This window comes from Thalassophryne amazonica, chromosome 5 (assembly GCF_902500255.1).
Source record: "Thalassophryne amazonica chromosome 5, fThaAma1.1, whole genome shotgun sequence".
NCBI classification, from domain to species: Eukaryota; Metazoa; Chordata; class Actinopteri; order Batrachoidiformes; family Batrachoididae; genus Thalassophryne; species Thalassophryne amazonica.
Window position 1 is genome coordinate 12,182,011 of NC_047107.1, and position 22,846 is coordinate 12,204,856.

General features: G+C 43.3%; 1 protein-coding gene across 1 annotated transcript in view; it reads right to left on the reverse strand.

Annotated features, from left to right (window-relative positions):
* adgrd2 (adhesion G protein-coupled receptor D2) overlaps positions 1–22,846 on the reverse strand; it is a 415,295-nt gene that overhangs the window by 232,510 nt on the left and 159,939 nt on the right. The window contains exons 9-10 of the mRNA XM_034169723.1: positions 15,297–15,431; positions 8,827–8,935 (exon numbers count right to left, since the gene is read on the reverse strand). Of these exons, the coding sequence (XP_034025614.1) occupies positions 8,827–8,935; positions 15,297–15,431 (244 nt within the window). The remainder of the gene's footprint in view (positions 1–8,826; positions 8,936–15,296; positions 15,432–22,846) is intronic.

Here is a 22,846-nt window from a genome sequence, read left to right on the forward strand (position 1 = left end):
CAAGGTGTGCAGGCTCCACCAGGAGGTGAGTTGGGTGAGCTGCAGCGCCTCCTCACCAACTCGGCTCGGTTAGATCTGTTGACCGAGCAGGATATTCACCTCACCCGCAGGATGGAGGCTGTCACCAATCAGGTAGAGGCGCGCGCGTCAGACGCGGCTGCAGCCACCCCTCCTGCGGGCCTGTTGCTCAATAATGATGATCCAATGGTAGTTTAAAGGTCTCCCCCCCTTCTCCCGAAGCTTACATTAGCCCCCCGGAATCGTACGGGGGTTATGTCGAAACGTGCGCAGACTTTCTGATGCAGTGCGCGCTCGTTTTTTCACAGCGCCCCGTGATGTACACATCAGACCACAGCCGGGTGGCTTTTGTGATTAATTTGCTTCGAGGCAAGGCACGTGCCTGGGCTACGGCACTCTGGGAGCAGAACTCACGGCTCCTGTCGACGTACACTGAGTTTATCAGGGAGTTTCGACAGGTGTTTGATCATCCATACAGAGGCGAATCCGCTTCAACTGTGCTACTGTCAATCCGACAGGGGCGCCGGAGCGCCACTGAGTATTCAGTCGACTTCCGCGTGGCGGCAGGGAGGGCCGGCTGGAATTCAGTAGCGCTCCGCGCCGCCTTTATAAGGGGGCTGTCTCCGGCCCTAAAGGAGCACCTGGTGGTGAAGGATCAGAGGCGGGATTTAGACGGGCTTATTGACCTGGTTATACTGTTAGACAACCGATTAGAAGAACGTCGACGGGAGCGAGACGAGGGGCGTGACCAGGCACACGCTGTCCCTCTCCCTTCCGGGTCTGAAGCAGCGCTGTCCTCCCCCCGCTCAAAAGCCAGAGCATTCCGCGTGACAACAGCTCCCCCTGCTGACGATGTTAGGGACACGAGCAGGGCTGAAATGAGATTGAATGACAGACAAAGGAGGCTGGCACGCGGAGAGTGTTTTTACTGCGGCTCGAGTGAGCATAAACAGAAAAACTGCCCCGGTCAAAACGACAATGCTCACCCTTAGAGACTGGGCTAAGGGTGAGCCATCATGCTCACGGGGGAAAAACATGAAAATCCGTCCCAGAGTCCCAGTTATGATGCTCTGTGGGGATTTAACCCTTCATGCCCCAGCACTCATCGACACGGGGTCAGAGGGGAATCTGCTTGATAGCAGATGGGCTAAGGAAGTAGGGCTCCCTCTAGTGGCCCTTCCTTCACCACTGAAGGTATGGGCACTAGATGGCACCCTTCTTCCATTAATAACACACCAGACACAGCCCTTAACACTGGTTGTGTCTGGAAACCACAGGGAGGAGATTGTGTTTTTTGTAACTTCTTCTACCTCCAGAATTATTTTGGGTTATCCATGGATGAGTAAGCACAATCCCCGGATCGATTGGCCGACTGGGGTTGTGGCTCAATGGAGCAAAACCTGCCACCGGGAGTGTTTAAGATCCTCGGTCCCACCCAGTGCGACTGCTAAAGAGGGGGTCTGTGTTCCCCCCAATCTTACGGCGGTGCCGGCTGAGTACCATGATCTTGCTGACGTTTTCAGCAAAGATCTGGCACTCACCCTTCCCCCGCACCGACCGTATGATTATGACATTTATTTGATTCCAGGCGCTGAATATCTGTCCAGTAGACTGTACAATCTCTCACGCCCTGAGCGCGAATCAATGGAGACCTACATCCGGGACTCTTTAGCTGCCGGGTTAATCCGGAACTCTTCCTCCCCATTAGGTGCTGGATTATTTTTTGTGGGCAAGAAGGACAGCGGACTCCGTCCATGCATTGATTATAGAGGGCTGAACGAGATTACGGTTCGCAACCGATACCCATTGCCCCTATTGGATTCAGTGTTCACGCCCCTGCATGGAGCCAAAATATTCACAAAGCTGGATCTTAGGAATGCGTATCACCTGGTTCGTATCCAGAAGGGAGACGAATTGAAGATGGCATTTAACACCCCGTTAGGTCACTTTGAGTACCTGGTCATGCCGTTCGGCCTCATTAACGCCCCCGCGACGTTCCAAGCTTTGGTAAATGACGTCTTGCGGGACTTCCTGCATCGGTTCGTTTTCGTATACCTGGACGATATCCTCATCTTCTCCCCGGATACTGAGACCCATGTGAAGCATGTACGTCAGGTCCTGCATCGGTTGTTGGAAAACCGGCTGTTTGTGAAGGGAGAGAAGTGCGAGTTCCACTGTACTTCTTTGTCCTTCCTGGGGTTTATCATTTCCTCCAACTCCGTCGCACCCGATCCGGCCAAGGTTGGGGCAGTGAGAGATTTGCCTCAACCGGCAAGCCGTAGGAAGCTGCAACAGTTCCTCGGCTTCGCGAATTTCTATAGGAGGTTCATCAAGGGCTACAGTCAGGTGGTTGGTCCCCTGACAGCCCTGACCTCCCCAAAAGTCCCCTTCACCTGGTCGGATCGGTGCGAAGCCGCGTTTAGGGAGTTGAAACGCCAGTTCTCGACTGCGCCAGTTCTGGTGCAGCCCAATCCTAGCCGCCAGTTTATTGTTGAAGTGGATGCCTCTGACTCAGGGATTGGAGCCGTGCTGTCCCAGAGCGGACAGTCCGATAAGGTCCTCCACCCTTGTGCCTATTTTTCCCGCAAGTTGACCCCAGCAGAACGGAACTATGATGTCGGCAATCGGGAGCTCCTGACGGTGAAAGAGGCCCTGGAGGAGTGAGACACTTGTTGGAGGGAGCTGTGGTTCCATTCACTGTTTTCACTGACCATTGGAACCTGGAGTACATGCGGACCGCTAAGCGTCTGAACCCCAGGCAAGCCCGTTGGTCACTGTTCTTTGGACGCTTTGACTTCCGGATAACATACCGCCCCGGGACCAAAAACCAACAGTCTGACGCACTGTCCAGGTGCATGAAGAGGAGGTCAGAACAGAGCTGTCGGATCCACCTGTCCACTATCGTCGCCACCTTCACGTGGGACGTGGAAAACATCGTCAGGGAGGCCCTGACGCGTCACCCGGACCCCGGCAGTGGACCTTCGAACAGACTGTACGTCCCACCAGACGCAAGAGCTGCAGTCCTGGACTTCTGTCACGGTTCCAAGCTCTCCTGCCATCCAGGGGTGCGAAGAACCGTGGCAGTGGTCCGGCAGCGATTCTGGTGGGCGTCCATGGAAGCCAATGTCTGGGAGTATGTCCGGGCCTGCACCACCTGTGCCAGGGGCAAGGCTGTTCACCAAGCAGAGAGAGGACTCCTCCAGCCATTGCCGGTGCCTCGACGCCCCTAGTCCCATATAGGCCTGGACTTCGTCACGGGTCTCCCTGCATCCCAGGGAATGACGACCATCATGACGATAGTGGACCGATTCTCCAAGGCGGCCCACTTCGTGGCCCTCCCGAAGGTCCCGAGACCTCCTGCTCCACCATGTCGTGCATCTGCATGGTATCCCCACGAACATCGTCTCCGACCGTGGTCCCCAGTTCTCCTTGCAAGTCTGGAGGAGTTTCTGTAGGGAACTGGGGACCACCGTGAGCCTCTCGTCCGGGTACCACCCCCAGATTAATGGACAAGCAGAGCGGGCTAATCAAGATCTGGAACAGGCCCTAAGATGTGTGACCTCCGTGCACCCGATGGCCTGGAGTCAACATCTGGCCTGGATCGAGTACGCCCACAACAGCCAGGTCTCATCGGCGACTGGCCTCTCCCCCTTTGAAGCGTGCTTGGGGTACCAGCCCTCACTGTTTCCGGCTGTGGCGGTAGAGGTCGAGGTTCCCTTGGTCCAGGCCTACCTCAGAAGGTGCCGTTGGGTGTGGTGAACAGCCCGCTCTGCCCTTCTGAAAGCCCGGACAAGGGCGAAGGGCCATGCAGATCGCTGACGCATCCCGGTCCTCGCTTACCAGCCTGGGCAGGAGGTTTGGCTATACACAAAGAACATTCCTCTGCACACGGACTCACCAAAGTTGACAGACAGATTTATCGGACCATTTCCCATCCTCAAAGTCATCAGTCCAGCCGCAGTGAAGCTTAAACTCCCAGCTTCACTGCGGATCCATCCGGTATTTCATGTCTCCAAAATCAAGCCTTGCCACACATCCGACCTCTGCACCCCCAGACCAGCGCTGCCTCCTGAACGCATGATCGACGGGGAGCCTGCATGGACGGTGAGAAGGCTCCTTGATGTTCGCCGGAGGGGTCGGGGGTTCCAGTATTTGGTGGAATGGGAGGGGTACGGACCTGAAGAGCGCTCCTGGGTGAAGAGGAGCTTCATCCTGGATCCGACCCTCCTGGCCGACTTCTACCAACGACACCCCGACAAGCCTGGTCGGGCACCAGGAGGCGGCCGTTGAGGGGGGTTCCTGTTGTGTGGGCCGCACGAAGAGGAGGTACTGCTGGCTCACCACCAGAGGGCGCCCTGCCTGTTGTCGGGTTTCAGGCACCAGAGGGCACAGCCGCCTCACAGGAGCTCCAGGTGCGCCGACACTGACAGCTGTCAGTCATCATGGTCATCATCATCACCACCATAAAAGCCTGGGAGAATCATCAGAACCCTACTGAGTTATCAGCTTACCCGTCAGGTAACCGACTCAGCCGTCTTGTGCCGTACGCACATGTTTTGCTTCTGATCTTTGCAGTCATGATCCTTTTGTATACTTACAGCTTGGAGCTGGGCTTGTGGAAGAGCTGGCGTTTCCACTCCTCACTTTCCTAACTTTCTAAGTATTACATTAGGCACTGCACGTTTTCAGTGTTCCTGTTTTCTGGGAGTGGTGGAGTTTTCCCTCAGGAGAGGAAATGAACTTTTTGATGACTGTTGCTGGGTGTACACACACCCACCTATAACCTTTGTCTGTTCCTGCCAGCAGTACCGGATCTGACAGCTGGGAGCAGTGGCCACCTGGGGACTCAGGACTTGGTGGCTCTGGTTTATTGCAGGTCTCCATTGGTGGTGGAACCTCGTGGGTCCCGGCTCTTCTCTGGATAGGCGTCTCCTACCCTCGGGCCTGCCCACGCGTCACCTTTTGTGTAGATTGATTGACAGACTAAAAGCATATTGGGTTGTTGTGCACATTTGCAGAATAAATTGTTATTTATTCAGACTTCCTATTGGCCGTTCATTTACGCCCCCTGTCGTGGGTCCATGTACTTCACTTTCCCAACACCTCATTTTTGTCACAGCAGCACAAATTCATTCTAATTCATTCTGTAATGGCTGCACAAAATTAAAACTGAAGTGGGGGGGTCAGGGTGGTAAGATTGGGGAAAGAGTAAGATTAGGTTATGGTTAAGCTTAGGGTCGGGGTAGGAGTAGGGTTAGGAATAGTCAGTTGAAAAAAAAGTCACGAAAATTTGACTCATTTCGTCATGGGAGCACAAAAAAAAAAACCTTGAGACTGGGCTGTATATTTACATTCTAAATGTTATTTTGACATCGGATTGTTTTCTAAATAGTTTAGCATTAGCATTCCCTGCACTATATTCGTACATTTTTTTTGAAATTCTAAATCTGATTGTGAAATCTGAAGGTTTTGTAAATAATTGTACAAAACATTGCCTGAAGCATTTCCTGCATTTATGTAACTTTTTTGCTACATTTGTACATATGTTATTGAAATTTACAATTTATATTTACATTTGAAGTTATGAAAATGGTTCATTAAACAAGTTTGTGGTTTTCACAGTAAAAAAAAAAAAAAAACTTTTTTCTCCTCAGATTTTATGTTTTTTGTGTGATTTTAGATTCATTGTGTTAATACAGTAGGTCAGAATGAATGAAAAACTGGAAAGTCACACAGGTGAGCGCTTGCTGAAAACAATGACACCAAACAAGCCCAGGTATGCACTTTTTAAACGTAAATTATAAATGTAAAACCAAAAGTAGTCAAAAACAGTGTTGTGAAAGTGTAGGTACACGGACCCACAACAGGGGGCGCAATGAACGGACAATGGAGAAAAGTAAGAACAAGTTTTACTGTTGTGAAAATAGCACAACTGATACAACAATTAGCAATTTGTAAGCCGAAATCTGCTGGTGTCTTGTGGGCAGGCCCGAAGGTAGGAGACGTCCGTCCTAGTTGAACCGGAACCACCCAGAAGTACTGGAACCGCCAAGTCCCGAATTCCCAGGTGGTCACTGCCTCCGCTCGTCGGATCCGGTACTGCTGGCGGGAAAGAACACAAACACACAGGTTGGGATGCGACCGCACCCAGTAGATGAGAGGGGCAAAGCCGCCTCCACCTCTTGTCACACTGAAGCAGGAAAGGTGAGTACTTATCCGAACACTTGGCCTTCCGCTGTCCTGAAAAGTTTATAATGTATCGTCACAAAGATACAGTATCTGTTGCAGAGGTGGTTACCTTAAACTCAAGGTGATATCTCGGCACTGAGGTGGAGACGCTGTCCTGCTGATATACCTCCGTACTGAGTGAAGTCAGCTGTGTCCAGTAATGGGTGACAGCTGTCATCCTGGCTGCTCTCATCAGGCGGCGGCGCCCTCTGGTGCCTGGAGCCCGCACTCCAGGCAGGGCGCCCTCTGGTGGTGATGGGCCAGCAGTACCTCCTCTTCAGCGGCCCACACACAACAAACAGCCAATTATACCCTCTGGAGTCCAGGGTATAATTGGCTATTTTTGACTACTTTTGGTTTTACTTTTGGCCTCAATAGGAATCTCGTCTTCCCTGAATACTATGCTGTTCATCATGCATTTAAGGACAAGAGTTTCTTTGCGAGTTGGGGTTCGGCTGAATTCTTCAATGGTGTCTTGTCTTGGGAAATGGCTGAGCCCTTCCTCCTCGTGCTAAGGAGGTTTTCAAAGTGTTCTTTCCATCGAGCACTGATGTCATCTTTGGACTTCAGCAGGCTCAGGCCATTCTTTCTTTGAAGAGGTACTTGATCTTGGTTGGAGGGGTCATAGACTGCTTTAGTGGCATTGAAAAAACTGCTTTCATTTCTTTTGACAAGTGCTTGGATTTCAGCAGCCTTAGTGATCCACCAACGCTGCTTTGCTTTGCTGGAGTTGACTTTGTCTCTTGTTAGGTTGGATCTTTCTGGGGTTTCACTTTTGGTTGTTGAGTCATTGGAGGTCATGAGGTCATTCTCAACAAACTACTCCTGGTGCTTCCTCTTCAGGTGTGAGTAATTCTTGGAAGGCTGTTGTTCTGGGTGTCTGGAGCTCCTCCCAATATTTAGGAGCTGGGGTGGAGTACTTTGTTAGGAGTTCTTTCATCAGGCACTGTCAAAACTCTGCTTTTGTTTGTGGGTCTTCAGGCTTGGTGATGTTGAACCTTTTGACAGTGTTGCAGTATCCAGGCCTCCTCTTGGGGCAGATGTTCAGTTGGATCCTGGAGCAGATCAGATGATGATCCATTTAATAGTCACCTGCGCCAGTCATTGCCTTGGTGGACAGATCATCTTTTTAGTAACACTTTTGGATGGTAATGAGTTCAAGCAGGTGTCAAGCTTAACTACAATGAATGTATGACTCCACCAAGGGGAACAATACGCTGTTCAACCATGTCTGGATCCTTGAAATTTCCAAAAGATAAAAAGCCAATGGATTACCTCCAAATGCACTTCAGGACATCAGTAAATACCTGCTTACATTTGCTGAATGTAACGACTGAGAATTTATCATACAAATTATTTTACCTTGCCACACAATGGGACACTGAAAAGCCTCCTCTCAGTGAATATATAGTCAGACTGAAGATGAAGAGGACAGTCAGATGGATACAGATCAAGAAGAAACTGATCTGGTGAAAAGGACATGTCCCACATGCAAGGAGAGAGAGCGAGAGAGAGAACGTCAGAGAGAGACAGAGAAAGAGACAGAGAGACCGAAAGAAAGAGAGCCTTTGCATTAGTGGGTAGCATTGTTGCTTCACAAAGTCTGAGCATGATGATATAGTCTCAGACAAGGTAGCAAACAACACAATACCTCCATCAAGGTATTTGGCACTGTCTCAGTGCACCAGAACAATCACATCAAAAATAGGTGGACCAAATATAAGAAGATCTGGCTGCTCTCTGGTTTATGAACCACAGAGAATTCTGCAGCTATGAGTATAAGGCCTTCCAAACTCATTCTTTCAGTCATTTTCTGATACTTCAAAAGAGCAGTAGACCAAGCAGATCAACATGCACTTCCCTGTCCTTGGCCAAGACCTCTAACTGTTCCTGGGAGATCTAGAGGCGTTCCCAAGTCAGTGGCGAAATGTAATCATTCCAGCATGTCTTGGGTCTTATCCAGGACTTTCTCCCAGTTGGACGTGTGGATAACCTCTCGAGGCAGTTCTGTAACACATCAGATGTCACCCCAATCTGTCTATCAATCTCATGCAGCAATTTACCCCACCCGTGAACAAGAGTTATGTAAAGTCCTCCACTTGGGACAATAGGTTCCTTCCAAACTCCCTCAACGGAATCAATAGTTGGTCATCTTCACAAACAGACAGGTGCACTGGACCTGAGCACTACTGTGCAGCAGTTATCACCTCCACACACCAACAGTTGTCATTCTCAAATGTGCCTTTCTTTTCTGGAATATCTTCATTTTCCAACAACGGCGTCCTGATGACTTTTCTCCCTTTCATTCACAATGTTTGCTCTCTTTCCGTGGAATGATGCAAAAAGAGTTCCACACACAGACAGCAGAAACAAGCAAACACACAAACAAAATTAATCCATTCATTCCCAACTGAGGTCAAACAACCAAAACACAATACTCATGACTGGTGTCCAAGCTGCCTCTCATTTCAGTATGGATGAGGTGAAGCTACAGTATCTTCTGCCCTTAATCCTCAAAGTCACTGTCAACTTGTACAAATCCAAGTCTTTCAAGTGCTTCCATGCATGTATGTATGTTACCTGTGACTGCCATCTGTGACAGCTGGGACCAAGGTGAGGTTCTCTTCATAACTGAAAAAAGGCCTTAGGGAACCATACCACGTGTTGACCAGTATGAGTTTATGGAAGCCTGTATTAGAAAAAATGTAATGTTGAGAAAAAAAACAAGAAGGATGGTTTCTTTCGCTTCACAGAAATACAATTACACTGAGTGACAAAAGAAAAAACCTTGGGAGAGAACTTTTATCAGAACCACAAATCAGAGGGACAATGTGGAAAATGCTTGGGGTGTCATGGAGCACAAAAACCACAGTTCAGATTAGATAGTGTTTAAGCCTAGGATCATTTTCCAGATCAGAAAAAAACTACATTGCTTACCATTTTTAAAATGAAATTTGCAAGCAATAAAAATAAGGAACATTTACCAGTGGTGCTGAATAATAACAAGGTGTCCAATATTTGAGATAACATTTTAAAGTAAGTATTAATCTATATATTAAAAGCCAAGTGGCCTCTGTATAGATCTTGGAGATACTGAGGAGAGCTGTCATTTGCCATTATAGATTTTGGTTCAAGGATGAACGCCGCAAAAGTGGAAAGTTGATAGGACAAATATTTTGGGGGAAACTACAGATATTAGCTAGCAACAGTGAACAGTGACCATTCAATCAATCAATCAATTTTTTTTATATAGCGCCAAATCACAACAAACAGTTGCCCCAAGGCGCTTTATATTGTAAGGCAAGGCCATACAATAATTATGTAAAACCCCAACGGTCAAAACGACCCCCTGTGAGCAAGCACTTGGCTACAGTGGGAAGGAAAAACTCCCTTTTAACAGGAAGAAACCTCCAGCAGAACCAGGCTCAGGGAGGGGCAGTCTTCTGCTGGGACTGGTTGGGGCTGAGGGAGAGAACCAGGAAAAAGACATGCTGTGGAGGGGAGCAGAGATCGATCACTAATGATTAAATGCAGAGTGGTGCATACAGAGCAAAAAGAGAAAGAAACAGTGCATCATGGGAACCCCCCAGCAGTCTACGTCTATAGCAGCATAACTAAGGGATGGTTCAGGGTCACCTGATCCAGCCCTAACTATAAGCTTTAGCAAAAAGGAAAGTTTTAAGCCTAATCTTAAAAGTAGAGAGGGTGTCTGTCTCCCTGATCTGAATTGGGAGCTGGTTCCACAGGAGAGGAGCCTGAAAGCTGAAGGCTCTGCCTCCCATTCTACTCTTACAAACCCTAGGAACTACAAGTAAGCCTGCAGTCTGAGAGCGAAGCGCTCTATTGGGGTGATATGGTACTACGAGGTCCCTAAGATAAGATGGGACCTGATTATTCAAAACCTTATAAGTAAGAAGAAGAATTTTAAATTCTATTCTAGAATTAACAGGAAGCCAATGAAGAGAGGCCAATATGGGTGAGATATGCTCTCTCCTTCTAGTCCCCGTCAGTACTCTAGCTGCAGCATTTTGAATTAACTGAAGGCTTTTTAGGGAACTTTTAGGACAACCTGATAATAATGAATTACAATAGTCCAGCCTAGAGGAAATAAATGCATGAATTAGTTTTTCAGCATCACTCTGAGACAAGACCTTTCTGATTTTAGAGATATTGCATAAATGCAAAAAAGCAGTCCTACATATTTGTTTAATATGCGCTTTGAATGACATATCCTGATCAAAAATGACTCCAAGACTTCTCACAGTATTACTAGAGGTCAGGGTAATGCCATCCAGAGTAAGGATCTGGTTAGACACCATGTTTCTAAGATTTGTGGGGCCAAGTACAATAACTTCAGTTTTATCTGAGTTTAAAAGCAGGAAATTAGAGGTCATCCATGTCTTTATGTTTGTAAGACAATCCTGCAGTTTAGCTAACTGGTGTGTGTCCTCTGGCTTCATGGATAGATAAAGCTGGGTATCATCTGCGTAACAATGAAAATTTAAGCAATACCGTCTAATAATACTGCCTAAGGGAAGCATGTATAAAGTGAATAAAATTGGTCCTAGCACAGAACCTTGTGGAACTCCATAATTAACTTTAGTCTGTGAAGAAGATTCCCCATTTACATGAACAAATTGTAATCTATTAGACAAATATGATTCAAACCACCGCAGCGCAGTGCCTTTAATACCTATGGCATGCTCTAATCTCTGTAATAAAAGTTTATGGTCAACAGTATCAAAAGCAGCACTGAGGTCTAACAGAACAAGCACAGAGATGAGTCCACTGTCCGAGGAGCATTAATTAATGGTAGGGCTTCCTTGAGCAGCCTGGTAGGAATGGGGTCTAATAAACATGTTGATGGTTTGGATGAAGTAACTAATGAAAATAACTCAGACAGAACAATCGGAGAGAAAGAGTCTAACCAAATACCGGCATCACTGAAAGCAGCCAAAGATAACGATACGTCTTTGGGATGGTTATGAGTAATTTTTTCTCTAATAGTTAAAATTTTGTTAGCAAAGAAAGTCATGAAGTCACCATTGATAATTAAATTCTGGACTCACACACAATTCCACCAGTGGGCAGTAAATCATCTATATATTAAAAGCCAAGTGCCTGATATGTATGTGTATGCGTGCGTGCATGCGTGTGGACTTTTTAACAAGGAGAAACTAGGGAGAGCTGACATTTGCCGCTTGGGATGCTTATGTATTTTGGGTCAAGGATGAATGTTGACAAAATGTAACATTGATAGGGCTAATATTTTTGTAGAAGCAACAGATATTATGTAACAACAGTGAACAATGGACATTGACAATTACATTCTGGACTCACACACCATTTCAAATCATTATAGAACCTTTGCATAAATTATTACCACCCTTGAAAAATGCCAGCTACCTATTTGATAAACACTACCCAAACTACAGCCTGTGGATCCCGCCAGACAATATTAACAGTAAAAAGAAAAGAATAGCCTTTGTCAAAATCATGAAAAGTAGAAAAAAAGGAGACAATGCAGCAAAACTTATCTAAGATTATAGCTTCATATTCCATTTCAAAAAGATGAGGATGTCTGCATTGTCTGGTGAGAAGATAACAATAACTTAATTTATAACATATTTACATAATTATTGTATGGCCTTGCCTTACAATATAAAGTGCCTTGGGGCAACTGTTTGTTGTGATTTGGCGCTATATAAAAAAATTGATTGATTGATTGATAACCCTTTCTGTATATGTATATTTGTCTTACTCATGGATCCAAATTCATTCAGATCAGCAGTCCTGTCAAGCAAATGCTTGGAAAATGTAAAGAACTGTCATTATAATAAGGAGAATTTGTTGTAATAATGAGGTAATTGTTTGTGAACAGCCTGGAGCCCACAATTTTTCAGATATATTGTTATGATTTTTTTTTTATTTTTTTTTACTGAAGATTCATATTCTCATACGCAAGAACTGATTCCATTTTCAGGGTCATAGGTCAAAGGTCAAGGTCAGGAAAAATCCCTATGTTTAACATTTAATGAATTTTCAAAAATTTGTAACTGTCAAACAAAAATCCAATTTATTTCATATTTAAGTGCATGGTGTAGGATGGTATCCTTTATCCTTCATTAGTTAATATGCATATGTCGCAGACATGAACGAGTGAAGCTCGTCAGCATGTCACCATGTTTCCTTCAGACTTTTTTCAGTAAAATGGCTCTTGGGAGCATGAGCATGACTAAAACCTTTCAGCTTCTGGGGGAGTCACGCCCCCCCAGACTCCCCACCTTTTTAAGCATTTCTTTTTTTGCTTTTCATCTGACCCCCCCTAATTGCAGCCCTCGTAACCCCCTGCCATGTTAAGCATTTTTTAAATGCAGATGTAAATTAATAGTCAAAGTCTTCAGCTAGTTGACAGTAGGGCTGCACAATATGGCCAAATTATCATATCTCAATATTGTCATATAAATTCTCATGTAAATGTCACTTATATACATGCTGTCCATATCCTTAGCTGCTTAGGTGGGTAGGGAGAGTCCCCATGGGATAAAAAAGCTTTTCAACCTACTATCCCTGGTTCTCAAGACCAGGCACCTAAGTGGCTCTACTCTCTCTCTCTCTTTTTTTTTTTTTTTAAAGATAATTAGGTGTACCTTAGTAAACACTAGTAGAGTTCCACCTTAGATTTGGAATGTATAATAGAAGATATAACTTACTGAATTTTCATATCAATGCGATATGCGATATGACTATGATTTGACACAAAGTGCAGCGACAGTAAAAATTAAATATTCTTAAACAAAACAGTAATAATACCACTCATTTTAAACTCATCATAAGGTTAGGATACTGTGCCCTCCAAAAGTATAGGAACAAGGAATTTCACACATTTTATTTGTTTATGCCATTTAAAATACAAGGAATACAAAAATAAATAAATAAAAATACCTAAAATTATCTTACTCAAACTCAAACTGAAAGCAAATCTTTAAAACTTGATAAAACCTGTAAATAATAATCAGTTTTATTGCCAGTTTTCTTTAGACAAGTCAGGGAATGGAAACATAACATTTCCAAATCACTGAATATGTCTTGGACTTTATTTACATCAAATATGAATAAATACAAAAGATTCTTTGATTAAAACATCAAATCTAGGTTTTCATCTCAAATGTGCTTTCTGTCAAATTGTAGCTGAACTTTCAGGTCTTTTTAAGAAAATCCACCTCTACACCACTTCATTGGGAAGCTGGATTTTATATTTTTTATTAATTTATATCAAGTTGTAGAGATTCGCTTTCAGTTTGAGTTAAAGAAGATAATTTTAGAAAAAAAATGTATTTGAAATGGAATAAACAAATTAAAATGTGTGAAATACCAAGTGTTCAAATACTTTTGAGGGCAACTGAGAAACACTGAGGAGCAGCATCTTACGTACAGCTCATATATAGTGCAGCAGATAAGAGAATATTTAGAGTGGAATCCTGCAAATGGTGATATAAGCATCAAATTCAGCACAAATAATCCATAGACATTAACTCTTAAAAAGAAGGAAAACAAACTGACTGGACACTTGAATTTTCAGTAGGCAGCCAGGTAGGGGTCACTTGAAGAATTACACAGGGGTCAAAATTAAAAGATGCTCAAATAATATAGAAAATTACACCACATTATTTGCCTAATCATAAAGATTCCAAAAAGGTATAGTTTGGACAATCTGTGACTGACTGTTATTGAGTTATGAGGTAAAAACAGAGGAACCTAGCAGTCAGTGTGACCCACTAATTTCAAAATGCAGCTCTTTTCAACCAGATGTGCGGTGCTGTGACATGTCAGTCATCTGTGTCCAATCAGATTTCAGGGGAGTCCAGTGAAACCCCTAGCTCCACCCATGCCAGGAAGTGTTCAACATTTCCTGTTTCACTGTGACTGAAAAGTTGGCACTTCATGTTTGAGTGTGAGCTTGCCACTGAGTTCCCGCGAGATTCCATGGGATCTCGTCTGTCAATCCAGGAAGTGTTTGACATTTGAACATTTCCTGTTTTACTGTGGATTTGAAAATTGGTGCTTCCTGTTTAGGACGCCCTGTACCATGAGTGAGCTTTGCGCCACTCCGCTATGCTTTGCTCATATAATATTGAAAAGCCCATTTGGTGTACATTTTGCATTATATCTGAATCAAAAGTGCCTCAATAACTCTTAATTTTGTGATGGATTTACCTACACGACCAAAATTACATGGAGGTTCCAATTTCATGGCTGTTTTCAGAAACAAAGTGCCAAAAAGCAACGACAAATTGTGCCTAGCAAAGATAAGTAATGTTCTGTGAAAATTACCTGAAAAAGAATTCAGAAACCAAAGAAGCTGGAAAAAAAACTTTTTCACTGATTCAAGTGCATGAATTAAATCCATACTTCTGACATTCAATCATATCTAATGTAGATTATGAAAAGCCACTTCTCACAGGAATTTGACCGTGTAAATTTTTTTTATGTAAAATTTTGTGGAACTATTGTTGTGGACGTTTGGCTCTACGAGTGTGGTGCTCTAGTTTTAAGTAAATTTGCAGAAAACAAACAAACAAATAAAAAACATTTCATGTTGTCATTATGGGGCATTGTGAGTAGAATTTTAAGGGGAAAAATAATTTAATTTTTGGGAATAAGGCTGTAACATAAAATGAGGAAAAAAGTGAAACTGTGAATACGTTCTGAATCTACTGAAAATGGGAGAATCACTGTTTTTTTAATGAATTAATTTATTTTTTTTTACCATTCCAACTTATTCTGATTTGAGATTGCATTTAAAAGGAATATTTGTCAAACTCAAAAATGCAACTCTGTGCCTCATTTTGAGACCTTGCAAGTGCAAGTAGAATAAATGCATTTTCCACATTCCCAACCATATCAGCATGACCACGCAAACTCTCTCACCTCGCACCATTTATTAATGGCCTGTGGTTAATAATATGTTTCATCTCACAAGCAAAAACATTTGGATAAGTGACTTTACAAGCAAGAGCTGAAGAATATGATTTGTGTAGCACTTTTACCGCTGTCTTGAAGAGCCTGTAGCTTCTGATATGGCACCGAAATACAGTCCAGGTTGGACTGTTTCTCTGTTGGAGTCCCACAGAACACTGATGCTCTGGATACTTCCTGCAGCCTCTGCTGCTGCACCTCCAACTCTGAGAAGAACACAAAAACACGTGAGATTTAGGAGGTATCAAGTGAATTTCTGTGCCCACAAAAATGGTTTATATTTTTGTTTTCAAACAGGTCATGGTTTTGTATTTGTGTTATGTTTTTAATCTTTCTCTCTTTTTTTTTTTTTTTGTGAACCTGAATCCATTCCACTGGGACCTAACGAGATAATTGGACGATTTTGCTGAAAGTATCACGCACCTTGTAGTCTCTGCAACTCAGAACGTGTGCAACGTGTGGGACGACTTGTGAAGGGTTAACACACGCTTTTATATGATCAGAGAGGAACAGTGCTTCTGGAAGTGGTTGAATGAGTCCAGCAGCCTCCAGCCACCCGGCTCTCAAGTTCAAGTTCAAGTTCAAGTTTATTTGCCATTTGCAGTACTAAAACCACATTGGAAAAATGGTGCAAGGAGCTCAAAAGTGCACTAGCAAGACATATACAAACAATAAAAAGACATAAAAGAACACAAAAAATGCCATAAAAATGACAAAGCCACAAAATAATTTAAGATACATTTAAAACTAATCAAAGCGTGTTGATCATTGCCACGGCTTGTGGGAAGAAACTTTTTCTATAATGTTATGTCCCACATTTAATAGATCGATTGTGCCTACCCGAAGGAAGACACTCAAACAGGTCCCTGGCAGGATGCATCCTGCTCTGCAGACGGGCTGGCACCCATCCTCTGTGCATGGGGGTTAGCGGGCTGGACGTGTCCTGTCCAACCACAGACAAGCTGCATGAACTGGATTTATTGTATTTCCCTCTTTGTATTCATTTATTTATTTATTTATCTGAGGACAGAAGTGGAAATTAAGTTTAAAGTTTGTGGCCGGTGGCCACCCGCCATGCACTTGTGGACAGCATGCTGGACATCACCTGTGCGGGGAATGAGGACAGTGTCAGCCCTCAGGGTTCATTCTTTTATTTTGTTTTTATGGGAGCACTTTTAAAGGATCATAGTGCCTGTGTGTCCCGTCCTGCCACGGAGGAGCCACATCATCTAATACAACTAAGTTTGATGTGTGGTCCAGTTGTGGATGCACAGTCCAGCTGTGCACGCACACTGGACACATCCTGTCCAGCTACAGAGGAGCTGCACCAACCAGATTTTTTGTGTTTTTCTGTTTTTATTTATTTATTTATTTTTCTCAGTGGAAATAAGTGTAATGCTGCTGGGCTGGCGGCGGCCCCTGTGTATGCATGGACAACGGGCTACACCTGTGTGGAGGATGTGCATGAGGTGATCTGGATTTATTGTTTATATTTTCATTTTCTATGAGGACATATTTTTACCGCCACTCTGGATGGTATTCAGCAGACAGTCGGCCGTCATGTGCACACGTGTGGTGGGCCAATTCAACGAGATTCCGTATGAGAAAGTTGCCACCTTTTTGCCTCATTTTACATGATTTTGTGTCTCCTCCTCCTCCTCTCCACGTCACAGCCCAGTGAGACACCATCACAGTGGACATCAATCATGGAGAAACCTCTTTGTTTAATGTTGCCTCTACTTTCATTCTAAAATGTCTACTTGGACCCAATTACACCTGATGGTGAACAGAACTGTTTCCATGGTAACTGAATGAGGTAATTACCAAAGACAGTGAATTGCACTTTACCTTCAATCTTTGTTTTAAAGCCTCACTGAAGTAATTAAAGATGTAGAAATGCGGTAGTTCTGGATTTTTGCACTATGCTATTCCCAAGATGTTTCTTTCTCAGGGTTCTTTCCTCTAAGAGGACAACCAAAAGCTTTCCTATTTTCTGACAAGAACACAGAGTTTTCTTTGTGCTACCTCTTCCTCCACTTCCCCAGTATTCACTGTGCATTTTAAATGTGTAAAACAACTTGATACTGATTTAAGCAGGGTTGAAACATGGTTCATATGTGTGGGTGAAATGTGTTGTGTAGGGGAGGCTGTTCAACCTGGATTTTCTTTGCCAAAGATTAAATCATGTCACTTCAAAGTTTTCAATATTTAGTACTTTAAGAAGAAGCCGCAAGGATCATGCTGTCTCGGTCATTGGTGGAACTCTATGACTTCACTCTCACTCATCGTCAACCACTTATCCGGAACTGGGTCACGGGGCAACAGCTCCAGCAGGGGACCCCAAACTTTCCTTTCCCAGGCCACATTAACAACCTCTGACTGGTGGATACCGAGGCGTTCCCAGGCCAGTATGGAGATATGATCTCTCCACCTCGTCCTGGGTCTCTCCCAGATGGATGTGCCTGGAGCACCTCTCCCTAGGGAGAGGTGCTCCAGGAGGTGTTCCTCCCTAGGGAGTGCACAGGGGGCATCCTTACCAGATGCCCGAACCACCACAGTTGAATCAGCAGCAGCTCTACTCCGAGCTCCACATGGATCAATCAATCAATCAATCAACATTTATTTATAAAGCGCTTTACAGCACCGACTGGTGTCCAAAGTGCTTAACATTAAAAACACAAAACACATAAAAAATAATATTTTAAAACAACACATAAAAAAGAACATAAAAATAACAGAACATGTCACCTCCCCACTAAGTGTTAAAAGCCAGTTTAAATAAATAAGTCTTTAACTTAGATTTAAAAAGTGCTAGGTCAGGAATAGTACGTAACTCAAGAGGTAGCTCATTCCACAGTCTGGGGCCAGCTACCGCGAAAGCATGATCACCCCAGCGTTTATATCTTGACCTTGGAACATCTAAGTAAAGCTGGTCAGACGCCCTTAATGTCCTACTGTAGGTGCGCAAAGTTAAAATTTCAGACAAGTAGGGAGGTGCAAGGCCATAAATAGCTTTAAAAACAAACATTAAAATTTTAAAATCAATTCTAAAACAAACTGGAAGCCAGTGGAGTGAGTACAGGACGGGTGTAATATGCTCACGTCTAAAAGTGTTTGTTAAAAGACAAGCAGCAGCATTCTGCACCAACTGGAGACATGCAAGCCGAATAAAGTGCATTACAATAATCAAGTCTGGAGCTGATGAAAGCATGAATGGCCGTCTCAAGATCACGTCTACTGAGGAAGTGCTTTATTTTAGCCAAAAGGCAAAGTTGGAAAAAACTAGCTTTGACAACAAAATTTATTTGTTGATCGAACCTCAAACAGCTGTCAGATATCACTCCCAAATTCTTGACAGCTGGTTTTACATAGTTAGCCAAAGCACCAAAATTTGGTGTTACCACATTTGGTATGCCAGAGCGCTCAAACACCATGATCTCAGTTTTACCATCATTCAGGTAAAGGACGTTTTGGGACAGCCACTGCTTTATATCACGAATACAATTAAATAATGATGACAAAGCATCACTCCCATTAGTCCTCACAGGCAGATAGATTTGCAGATCATCTGCATAACAATGAAAGGACAGGTTGTGCTGGGTTATAATTGACCCCAATGGCAAAATGTACAAAGAAAATAGAATTGGCCCAAGGACAGAACCCTGCGGCACAACAACACCCCTTGCAATAATTATGGAATCACCGGCCTCGGAGGATGTTCATTCAGTTGTAGAAAAGAAGCAGATCACAGACATGACACAAAACTAAAGTCATTTCAAATAGCAACTTTCTGGCTTTAAGAAACACTATAAGAAATCAGGAAAAATAATTGTGGCAGTCAGTAACGGTTACTTTTTAGACCAAGCAGAGGGAAAAAAAAATGGATTCACTCAGTTCTGAGGAATAAATTATGGACTCACCCTGTAAATTTTCATCCCCAAAACTAACACTTGCATCAAATCAGATCTGCTCGTTAGTCTGCATCTAAAAAGGAGTGATCACACCTTGGAGAGCTGTTGCATCAAGTGGACTGACATGAATCATGGCTCCAACACGAGAGATGTCAATTGAAACAAAGGAGAGGATTATCAAACTCTTAAAAGAGGGTAAATCATCACGCAATGTTGCAAAAGATGTTGGTTGTTCACAGCCAGCTGTGTCTAAACTCTGGACCAAATACAAACAACATGGGAAGGTTGTTAAAGGCAAACATACTGGTAGACCAAGGAAGACATCAAAGCGTCAAGACAGAAAACTTAAAGCAATATGTCTCAAAAATCGAAAATGCACAACAAAAGAAATGAGGAACGAATGAGAGGAAACTGGAGTTAATGTCTGTGACCGAACTGTAAGAAACCGCCTAAAGGAAATGGGATTTACATACAGAAAAGCTAAATGAAAGCCACCATTAACACCTAAACAGAAAAAAACAAGGTTACAATAGGCTAAGGAAAAGCAATCGTGGACTGTGGGTGACTGGATGAAAGTCATATTCAGTGATGAATCTCAAATCTGCATTGGGCAAGGTGATGATGCTGGAACGTTTGTTTGGTGCCCTTCCAATGAGATTTATAAAGACGACTGCCTGAAGAGAACATGTAAATTTCCACAGTCATTGATGATATGGGGCTGCATGTCAGGTAAAGGCACTGTGGAGATGGCTGTCATTACATCATTACATCATCAATAAATGCACAAGTTTACGTTGATATTTTGGACACTTTTCTTATTCCATCAATTGAAAGGATGTTTGGGGATGATGAAATCATTTTTCAAGATGATAATTCATCTTGCCATAGAGCAAAAACTGTGAAAACATTCCTTGCAAAAAGATACATAGGGTCAATGTCATGGTCTGCAAATAGTCCGGATCTTAATCCAATTGAAAATCTTTGGTGGAAGTTGAAGAAAATGGTCCATGACAAGGCTCCAACCTGCAAAGCTGATCTGGCAACAGCAATCAGAGAAAGTTGGAGCCAGATTGATGAAGAGTACTGTTTGTCGCTCATTAAGTCCATGCCTCAGAGACTGCAAGCTGTTATAAAAGCCAGAGGTGGTGCAACAAAATACTAGTGATGTGTTGGAGCGTTCTTTTGTTTTTCATGATTCCATAATTTTTTCCTCAGAATTGAGTGATTCCATATTTTTTTCCCTCTGCTTGGTCTAAAAAGTAACCGTTACTGACTGCCACAATTTTTTTTTCCTGATTTCTCATAGTGTTTCTTAAAGCCAGAAAGTTGCCATTTGAAATGACTTTAGTTTTGTGTCATATCTGTGATCTGCTTTTTTTCTACAAAATTAAACATCTGAATGAACATCCTCCGAGGCCGGTGATTCCATAATTTTTGCCAGGGGTTGTAGATGACTACATGTCTTTGTTTTTTGTATTTCTTAAATGTAATTTTCCATACTTTACTTAGTTTATCAACATTTAAAGAACCATGAAACCACTCAGCTGATCTGAGCAGGACATCAATGGATAACAGCAATGGATGGCTTCAGTCAGTCATTGGTTTCACCCAGCAACTTGGTTCAAGGACAGGCAGGTTTAGATTAAGAGCAGCACTCAGCTTTGAATTCAGACACCATTGTGATTTGTTGGCTAGAATTTGACTTGACTAAAGTCATTGTGACTATGTGTCTTTTTGCAAGGAATGTTTTCACAGTTTTTGCTCTATGGCAAGATGCATTATCAATCAATCAATCAATTTTTTTTATATAGCGCCAAATCACAACAAACAGTTGCCCCAAGGCGCTTTATATTGTAAGGCAAGGCCATACAATAATTATGTAAAACCCCAACGGTCAAAACGACCCCCTGTGAGCAAGCACTTGGCTACAGTGGGAAGGAAAAACTTCCTTTTAACAGGAAGAAACCTCCAGCAGAACCAGGCTCAGGGAGGGGCAGTCTTCTGCTGGGACTGGTTGGGGCTGAGGGAGAGAAGCAGGAAAAAGACATGATGTGGAGGGGAGCAGAGATCAATCATTAATGATTAAATGCAGAGTGGTGCATACAGAGCAAAAAGAGAAAGAAACAGTGCATCATGGGAACCCCCCAGCAGTCTACGTCTATAGCAGCATAACTAAGGGATGGTTCAGGGTCACCTGATCCAGCCCTAACTATAAGCTTTAGCAAAAAGGAAAGTTTTAAGCCTAATCTTAAAAGTAGAGAGGGTGTCTGTCTCCCTGATCTGAATTGGGAGCTGGTTCCACAGGAGAGGAGCCTGAAAGCTGAAGGCTCTGCCTCCCATTCTACTCTTACAAACCGTAGGAACTATAAGTAAGCCTGCAGTCTGAGAGCGAAGCGCTCTATTGGGGTGATATGGTACTACGAGGTCCCTAAGATAAGATGGGACCTGATTATTCAAAACCTTATAAGTAAGAAGAAGAATTTTAAATTCTATTCTAGAATTAACAGGAAGCCAATGAAGAGAGGCCAATATGGGTGAGATATGCTCTCTCCTTCTAGTCCCCGTCAGTACTCTAGCTGCAGCATTTTGAATTAACTGAAGGCTTTTTAGGGAACTTTTAGGACAACCTGATAATAATGAATTACAATAGTCCAGCCTAGAGGAAATAAATGCATGAATTAGTTTTTCAGCATCACTCTGAGACAAGACCTTTGTAATTTTAGAGATATTGCGTAAATGCAAAAAAGCAGTCCTACATATTTGTTTAATATGCGCTTTGAATGACATATCCTGATCAAAAATGACTCCAAGATTTCTCACAGTATTACTAGAGGTCAGGGTAATGCCATCCAGAGTAAGGATCTGGTTAGACACCATGTTTCTAAGATTTGTGGGGCCAAGTACAATAACTTCAGTTTTATCTGAGTTTAAAAGCAGGAAATTAGAGGTCATCCATGTCTTTATGTCTGTAAGACAATCCTGCAGTTTAGCTAATTGGTGTGTGTCCTCTGGCTTCATGGATAGATAAAGCTGGGTATCATCTGCGTAACAATGAAAATTTAAGCAATACCGTCTAATAATACTGCCTAAGGGAAGCATGTATAAAGTGAATAAAATTGGTCCTAGCACAGAACCTTGTGGAACTCCATAATTAACTTTAGTCTGTGAAGAAGATTCCCCATTTACATGAACAAATTGTAATCTATTAGACAAATATGATTCAAACCACCACAGCGCAGTGCATTGTCATCTTGAAAAATGATTTCATCATCCCCAAACATCCTTTCAATTGATGGAATAAGAAAAGTGTCCAAAATATCAACGTAAACTTGTGCATTTATTGATGATGTAATGACAGCCATCTCCACAGTGCCTTTACCTGACATGCAGCCCCATATCATCAATGACTGTGGAAATTTACATGTTCTCTTCAGGCAGTCGTCTTTATAAATCTCATTGGAAGGGCACCAAACAAACGTTCCAGCATCATCACCTTGCCCAATGCAGATTTGAGATTCATCACTGAATATGACTTTCATCCAGTCACCCACAGTCCACGATTGCTTTTCCTTAGCCTATTGTAACCTTGTTTTTTTCTGTTTAGGTGTTAATGGTGGCTTTCATTTAGCTTTTCTGTATGTAAATCCCATTTCCTTTAGGTGGTTTCTTACAGTTCGGTCACAGACATTAACTCCAGTTTCCTCTCATTC